This window comes from Primulina huaijiensis, chromosome 3 (genome assembly GCF_012295235.1).
Source record: "Primulina huaijiensis isolate GDHJ02 chromosome 3, ASM1229523v2, whole genome shotgun sequence".
Taxonomy (NCBI): domain Eukaryota; kingdom Viridiplantae; phylum Streptophyta; class Magnoliopsida; order Lamiales; family Gesneriaceae; genus Primulina; species Primulina huaijiensis.
The window spans coordinates 19,985,528-19,994,221 of NC_133308.1; the positions used below are offsets into that span (position 1 = coordinate 19,985,528).

Sequence of the window (8,694 nt, forward strand, 5' to 3'; positions counted from 1 at the left end):
TTACTCGTTAAGATTGAGAACTCAATCTCAATCTCAATCTCAATCTCAACATTAATATATGATTTAGACTTGAGGGGGAAAGACCTATTGACTAGTTATCGCGTTTGTTGTCGTGAGGATGGAAGGTAGGCCCAAGAAACATTCATTATTAGTAGGTTAATTCAATTGTGTTGAAAAGGTATCTTCTTTTCATTGTAAATGTAAACGGCTAATAAAATTTAACTTTTTTGGTCTATTGATAATGTATTTTACGAAGAAGTTGAGTAATTTTTCTATGGCTTGAAACTAGAAAATTTAAAGATCCCATCGATTTTACAAGTGATAGTAAACTGTATCCATCGATTTTACAAGTGATAGTAAACTGTATCTTCCATGTGCATCGATTTCACACCATTCGTTTAAAGAAATTGTTGACTTCAAGGAGATTGATGATCATCTTTGTTTGTTACACTAAATACAAAAAATAAAGATTGAAATGGTTTTTTCAAGAACTACTTCACTACCATTATAAATAAACACTAAAAAATCACGAATTCTCTTAAAAGATAATTAATTTTAGATATATTTTTAATCTCTTTTACAAAAAAAAAATAAAGATTTAAATGGTCTTTTCTAGAACTACTTCATGACTATTAAAAACACTAAAAAATACACGAATTCTCTTATTTTAAAATATAAAGAGTTTTAAAAGATCGTTAATTTTAGATAGATTTTTCATCTCTTTTATCTTTTTCTCATGCATGGTACACTATGTGTGGATGCTTATGGATAAATGCATGTATATCAACTTAACGACATAATTGTCCCATAAATGTATCATACATATGACATCAACAACCTCAGTGAATGGGTGAAATGAACGATTTTACCCATACTTCCCTACACCTAGTCTCTTCCTTCTTGGTTTCTTGCAAGATGAGAGACTTCCTTGTACTTTTCACTAATTCAGAGAGGAATTCAAAGTGGAATTTATGCACAAAATCTTCGGGGTGTTTTCTCCTAACTTAAGTTAGGATTTGCCACAAAATAAGCTAAAACACCCACAAATGGAGCATTGATATAAGTCGTGGGCTCGGACTTCCTGAAATCAATTCTATCATCGTTGTATGTATCATCTTCTTGCGGTCCACCCACAATAGCCCCAACCAAAACGTTCGGATTAGGATCCGATGAGTTAAAATAAACCGAACCCTCCTTGCAACCGATGGATTGTGGATGATCTTTGATCGAAGGGATGGAAGAGCCACGGTGATGAATCCTTTTAGGGTAGATACTACTATATCCAACCATATATGACATGCCCTTGGGATTTTCTCCAAGAATGTAATGGACTTGTCCCTGAGCTATTTTCCTCATCCTTAAAGGAGTAATGCTAACTTCACCACAGTTCACAATTTGCGAAGATTTTTCCAAATAATTCGCGTACACGAGTAAGAGGAAAGAGATTGAAGTGGCATGTTGTAGATTGCTTCCACCAGGCCTGTAGATTAGGCCACCAGGAGTGAACTCTATATGGGAAGACGAAGACTCTGGTACTAATGTACACATGAAGCTATCTGCTGATGCCTTGTATGAATCAAAAGCATAGTTACTGCTTTCGATTACTTCCTGCAAATGAAAAACATCACATATTTACATTGTACCAGTCCTTAAATGCTCAAATCCTTGAACAATTGAGGATATTAACCTTGGAAACAAGAACATTTAGACCAGCATGTTTGTTATCCCATCCGAATTCATTGATGTTTTCATCTGCACCGAGCGTTTTACCGTTGTTTTGCAAGTAACTGAGGTAAGAATCACTCTGTGAAGCTTTTCTTAGCCATGCTGCTCCCCAGAGCAACTCATCCTGTCAAATTCAATTAGAAAAAACTCACAAGTTGCCCATACAAGGTTGAGAACTAGATCATCTGATACATTACTTTAATGAAAAACTTGTCTTTATTAGACCATAAGACGAAATATCTAATTCAAACCCTTAGGACAAAATATCATCCTATAAAGCGACTCGAACCATGATCACTAAGGAGGACATAGTACCACGAAATAATGACATTTAAAAGAAAGTGCTTAGGATTAGAATGCTGGCCTGATATCCATCAAAGTCACAGTAAAAAGGGCAGACCACATCTCTAATATTTGAATTATCACTGTAAGCACCGCGATAGCTATCTGCAAACTCGAAAACTCTAGCGGCAGTTCTCAGCAATGTCTCGGCATAACCGGGATCAGACGATCTGAAAGCCATAGAGGAAGCAGCAAGGGCTGCAGCCGTCTCGCCTGCGACATCAGAGGCCGGATTAGGTGCATCTACTGAGTACACTGTCCTAGCAGTGTCCATATCCTCGGGCCTTTCCCAACAATTATGATCATTAACGGGATCCCCGACCTGCCAAATTGATCGTTGGATGAAAAATTGAATGATTTAACAAAATCCCATTTCAAAATACAGAAATCCATTTATCATCAACCGATTCTTCACTAGTTTTTCACCCACCACATGAATTCGAGCCAGTGTAGTATGCATACTACATAATCAAAATTAAAATCCAAAACGTAAACCCATTATCCAAATCTTGACACCAAACTGAGCTTCACGCATTCTTAGGCATTATTGGTGGTGTAAATTTTATTTATTTTATTCTTTAACTTCTTTTTCAGTAGGTCAGTGCAGAAGAACAGTGGGACCCCAGAAGTGGTCCAAAACAAACAAGCCCACTAATTGATTCTTCTTCTTCATAGGTGAGGAGCCAGTTTTCAGAAGCTTATTGATATTACAGGTACAAAAAATTTGCTACTAAACCATTGATTAATCATCTATGTTCATAAATTTAACATATTGGGCACATATTCATAAAATTTGAACCAGTACCCAAAAATATTGACAAATTGCATTCCCGAGTCTTTCGATTAAAAAAAACCCACACACGAAACTCCAATCTAAAATCATCAGCATATTAAAATTTAAAACCCGGTTTAAATTATGTTTCACATTCCGAGAATTCAAGCTAGTTTTCTTGTTCTTTAGACCTTTTCGGGACTAATGATGCATAATTAGGATGACTCCATATTTTATCTTTCTAAATATGATGCAAGAGAAAATTGTTCATCTTCCCCTTTGATCTACGAGAATCACTAACCTGGACAAAAATGCGATTGGGTTGAGAAACGGTTTTCAACAAGTAATCTGTGGCCCATCGAATTGCCACAAGAGTATTCCTCAGCTCCGCCGGAGGCATGAGCTCTCCGAACTCCACCACACTCCAAGCCAGCATCGTGGTGGTGAAGGCCATCGGGAAACTGAACTTGATGTTATCTCCGGCATCGTAGTACCCACCGGTGAGGTCCAACGCCACCTGCCACCCGTCTCCCAGCCCGGAATGCCCCCGCCAAGACATTCTCTGGTCCGCCGGCAAGTACCCCGCTCTCTGTCCTTCGAAAAACAAGATGGACTTAGACAATGCGTCGGCATAGTCGTGGTAACCCACGGCGGAGAATGGGAATTGCGGCAGAAAAAGCAAGAGAAAAACGTGTGCACAGTGAAAGAATCTGCACACTTTCATGGCTGATTTTTTTCCACTTTTAGGCAAGCTGACTGGCCAAGATTTTCACAGATGGGAGGTGGGATTGAAGAAGAAGGGGCTCTGAGGTTCGGTAGCTTTTATTTTGGCGCCGCATTTGAGAGTTGTCGCTCCCAATCACGGGGTGAAGTCGCCGACACGACTGTTATTGTCAGTTGGAAATCACATGCAGGGAGCTGCAGTCACTGCGTCATATATGGGACTCACCATTGGTCCAAACGTAATCTTCCTCCTATATAGTTACTTTTTACTCTATATATTTATTATTTTGTGAAAAATATTTCCAAATCTGAACTTACCATATCTTATATTAATATATGAGTAGGTCTCTTGTGAGACGATCTCACGAATCTTTATCTGTGAGACGGGTCAATCCCACCGATATTCACAATAAAAAGTAATACTCTTAGCATAAAAAATAATATTTTTTCATGAATGACCCAAATAAGAGATCCGTCTCACAAAAAACGACCCGTGAGACCGTCTCACACAAATTTTTGCCTATTAATATATAACATCCCAATACATACATACATACGGTGTCCCAATAAGTATAAATATCATACAATTACTCCGATTCTTTCATTCTTCCAACATATTTATTTAATTTCATTACATACATATAATATGAAATATAAGAAAAAATAAAATAACGATTTCATTCCTCGTTATCCAATGAGAGCTATTAGGAGAAATTATTATAAAATTTATATTTCAGTTGCTCCTTTTTTCTTCGTTTGAGCTCTCCCTCTCGGTTCTAAGAATACCATTTATCCCTCAAAATATTTAAAACTCAATAATACTCTTATATATTATATGATTGAAATAAAAAAGAAAAGGAGAATATTTCTTCCCTCCATTTTGAACAAACACAACGTAGAAAATTGACCTATAAAAGCGGAACTTCTCAAGGACAAAAGAGAAAAAGAATGTTAGAATAAGATAACTCTTTATCAAAAGCTTCTCGATAAGACTCTATTCGGAATCAGTGACGATAAAAGCACTGAAAATGTATTTTTATTATTTAAGGTTTTTACGAACAAGATTCAATCCCAATCTGATATATTGTTGTTTTTGTAATTTTACTTGATTTCGTACTGTATTTGGTAACTCTACTTGATTTTTAACAAAATCGATAATAAAGAGTGGTTTTTACACATATTGATCGAAATCTAAATAATACTTCATTATATAAATGTGGTGTTTAATTTTTTGAAACTGATATTCTTTTTATTATGTTTGAAGTAACTGATGTTAGAATGACAACAAATGTCTTGATTGATTAGTAATTTGTATGAAAATTCAGTAATAAAGAGATATTCAATTGAGTTCCACTACACATGCTCAATGAATAAAGTTGTCTCTCTTTAGTTTTCATGTTATTAAGCTTTTATGTGTTCTATGAATATTTTTTCTGTTTCCAATAATTCTGCAATTACGATCCAAAATATGTAAAGTGTTCGATTTTAGAGATGTGATTCTCAAATTTAAGGTGTTGATTCTAATAAACTAGGAATTTTGTATAAGATAATTCATTGTCCAATGATTTATCCACAAAGGACTCGATTAGTTCTTATCTTTAATATCATTGTTTTATGTTAAAAAAAAAAAATTTAAATGTCTTGGAGTTGGCCTTGATTTTATTTATTTTTTAAATAATAAAAGAGCAATGTATTAACACATTATCAAGTCAAAGTGTTTGATGCACAGTGGAATAGCAAACTAAGACGTTCAAGTTTGTGGACGACTTGGTTGGCGTTCCAGGAGAAATGTTGAATCAAAACTCCATGTCAGTTGGCATAGATAAGGCGGATGGCATCCACAATATTGTATTCCTAGGAAAAGAGAGTGGGATTCGAGATTGATTGGATAGCCTTGAAGAGCGTCAAACTCCAGAATATAGAATGGCCAACAATAATTTGTGAGGGTCGGTGTTCTTAATTAATATTTAATTACCAAACATCAAGGATTAATAGGTGTAAACAGCGAAAACGAGTTTAAAACATTCATTTGGGCCTATAGAAAATTTCGACATGACCTCCCCGTAAGTAGGACATCCCAAAAATTTCAAAACACAACAACAAAAATAATATACGCTCGAAAATAACATCAAGTTCACAAACAACCAAACACATATCCTACAGCCACACTAACCAGGACTAGACATAACATACCACAAATAAAATCCAAAACAACATAAAACATCACCATACAGCTACACAGGACATCTTCTTGGCAAATGTATCAAACCAGGATAATATATAAATATCTGGGAACTCTGACACAACCAACTGACTACTGGGTACCACTCGCTGACGCTCCACCAGACGCGTCAAATCCCCTGGAAAGACCTGCTATGACATCAAAAACAACCACAATATAAAAAGAAAACAAGGGTCGGACCCCAGTACGACAAACCAGTAAAATCACGACGTATATAAAAGACATGTAATAATACCAAATAAATGCAATGATATGCGATGCATGAATGGAACCAATGGAATAACAGATATCAAATGGAGTCCAAACAAATAGCATCATCAACAGTAACAGTGGCCACTCGTGCCAGGAATGCACCATCAAATCGCCGCTTGTCCATGCACGTAGCATCGGGAATGCGAGTAGCTAAGTCGCTCGTCCCTAGCTGTCATCTGAGAATGTGGCTAATCCTAACCCACTCGTCCATCTGATGACTCAATATATATCAATAGAATCAACATAAATCGCCGTCAAAGGAGTCAAGGCTCAATATGTTATGCCAATACAATTAATGCATGCATGCAACAGAATAAACATTCAATGCACATAATAGCAAACAACAGTCACCGAATATTCTTACACGCCAATATAAACGTCATAATGATATAGGTTTGAGCGTACCTCAACAACAACTTACAATACCACGGTAATTTCTTAAGGAGTTCCTGGTGAAACTCGTCCAACGATATAACATACAATATAAATTCGCTATATACTTCAAAACACTGCATTCCAACTGACTAAAACAATTTAAATCGGATCAGTTAAAATTCGAATTCCGGACAGCCTATATAACCATTTAAGAATCTGAAATTTCAAGCTTAATACCTCAATAATCAAGGCTAAAATGCACAACGGTGATCTCGCGGAGTAGTTCGCCGGAAATGTCATCGGAATTACTGTTCCCACGCCGGAAACCTAGCTGAAACGTAGCTGGAAATCAGCTTAAAACATGGGTAAAATAAAGGGCTTCGATTCTTTGCTAAATAACCCACATCAACAAGAAAATTCGAAGCTAGAAGCTCACCAAATCGGACAAAAAAACGAAACGCAGCTGCTGCCCGAACACGAAGGATGGAGCTCCGATTTCTACCTATTCAAAGCAGGAAATAAGTTAATAGAAGGAGAAAGAAAGTTGCTAAGCTGCTGAACTATTCCTCTGACTACTGGCGGCACGACGCAAGGCTGCAGAAACAGAAGAAAGGGACGACGAGTTGCTGGAATGAGCTTTTCTGGATTTGAGCGATCTGATTATTTTCTCCAATGGGTTGGTTTTAATATTAATTGGAAATGGGCTGGTTCTAAACTTATTGGGCCTCACATTCTCCCCCACTAATAAAAGATTTCGTCCTCGAAATCTAACAGATACAACACGGATATCCACAACATTACGACTGATAAGACCTAGGAAATTCAGAATACATCGCGTAATTCATTATATTCTCAAACAAATGAGGCCATTCTTGTCGCATCTTTGCCTCTAATTCCCACGTAGATTCTTCTCTTCCATGTCTACTCCACTGTACCAAAACCAATGGAATCGTCTTGCTCCTGAGCTGTCTCTCCTTGCGGTCCAAAATTTGCACTGGATGTTCAACATAGCTAGGGGAACTGTCCAACTTCACATCCTCGACATTCAAGATATGAAACGGATCTGGCTCATACTTCCGCAACATAGATATATGAAATACATTATGTATCAAAGACAAACTCTGCGGCAAATCCAAACGATAAGCCAATGTGCCAATCTTCTCAACAATCACTTATGGACCAATATAACGCGGAGCTAACTTCCCTTTATGTCCAAATCTCATAGTACCCCTGAATGGTGATACTTTCAAGAAAACATAATCTCCCACTTGGAACTCTAAAGGTCTACGCCTTTTATTAGCATAACTGGCTTGACGATCCTTGGCTGCTTTCATCTTTTTCCTGATCAATTCAACTTTATCTTTTATTTCTTGAATAAATTCTGGTTTTGAAATCTGTATTTCTCCTACATCTTCCCAACGGCGATCTACACTTTCTTCCATACAAAGCTTCAAATGGTGCCATACCGATTGTTGCCTGAAAACTATTATTGTTAGAGAATTCAACCATAGACAATGATTCTTGCCAACCACCTTTGAAATCCATCACTACTGCCCGTAACCCGTCTTCAAGAGTTTGAATGGTTCTTTCTTACTAACCATCTGTCTGTGGGTGATAGGCGGTGCTCATAGCCAACTTTGAACCCAAAGCTGATCGCAAACTTCCCCAAAACTTCGAAGCAAACCTTGGATCACGATCGGATACTATGGTTACTGCCACACCATGCAATCTTACTATATGATCAATGTACAGTTTCGCCATTTTCATATAAGTACAAGTCCGATCATACGGAATAAAATGAGCTGATTTAGACAATCTGTCAACAATCACCCAAATCGCATCACAATCACGATTAGAACGAGGTAAATGTGTCACAAAATCCATAGCAATGTGCTCCCAGTTCCACTGCGGCATTTCAAGACTATATAACATTCCACCATGTCTCATTCTTTCGGCTTTATCTTGTTGAAACGTTAAACATTTAGCCACAAAATGAGAAATATCTTTCTTCATACCTTCCCACCAATAATGAGCTCTCAAGGTATGACACATCTTTCGAATTCCTGGATGAATACTATGTCAACTACAATGTGCTTCTCGTAGTATCGCTTCTTTCAGATCTATCAAATTAGGAACCACAAGTCTACCATTAAAGCGCAGACTACCATCTGAGGCAACACTAAACTTTTCTGTCTGACATGTTCGAGACAATTTTTTTAATCTATGAATGTGCGGATCGGTTCTCTGTGCTGCTTTGATGCTG

The 8,694-nt window shown here is 37.1% G+C and overlaps 2 protein-coding genes across 2 annotated transcripts; both read right to left on the minus strand.

Annotated features, from left to right (window-relative positions):
• Positions 1-755: 755 nt before the first annotated feature.
• On the minus strand, positions 756-3,818 carry LOC140973613 (endoglucanase 24-like). The gene is made up of 4 exons (XM_073436561.1): positions 3,141-3,818; positions 2,090-2,389; positions 1,688-1,849; positions 756-1,608 (listed from the first exon to the last, which is right to left on the minus strand). The coding sequence occupies exons 1-4, from the start codon at positions 3,561-3,563 to the stop codon at positions 1,000-1,002; spliced, it is 1,494 nt and encodes a 497-aa protein (XP_073292662.1). The 5' UTR covers positions 3,564-3,818; the 3' UTR covers positions 756-999.
• A 3,410-nt stretch (positions 3,819-7,228) lies between these two features.
• LOC140972538 (uncharacterized) lies at positions 7,229-8,192 on the minus strand. Its single transcript, XM_073434952.1, has 3 exons — positions 8,030-8,192; positions 7,676-7,914; positions 7,229-7,588 (listed from the first exon to the last, which is right to left on the minus strand). The coding sequence occupies exons 1-3, from the start codon at positions 8,190-8,192 to the stop codon at positions 7,229-7,231; spliced, it is 762 nt and encodes a 253-aa protein (XP_073291053.1).
• Positions 8,193-8,694: the final 502 nt, after the last annotated feature.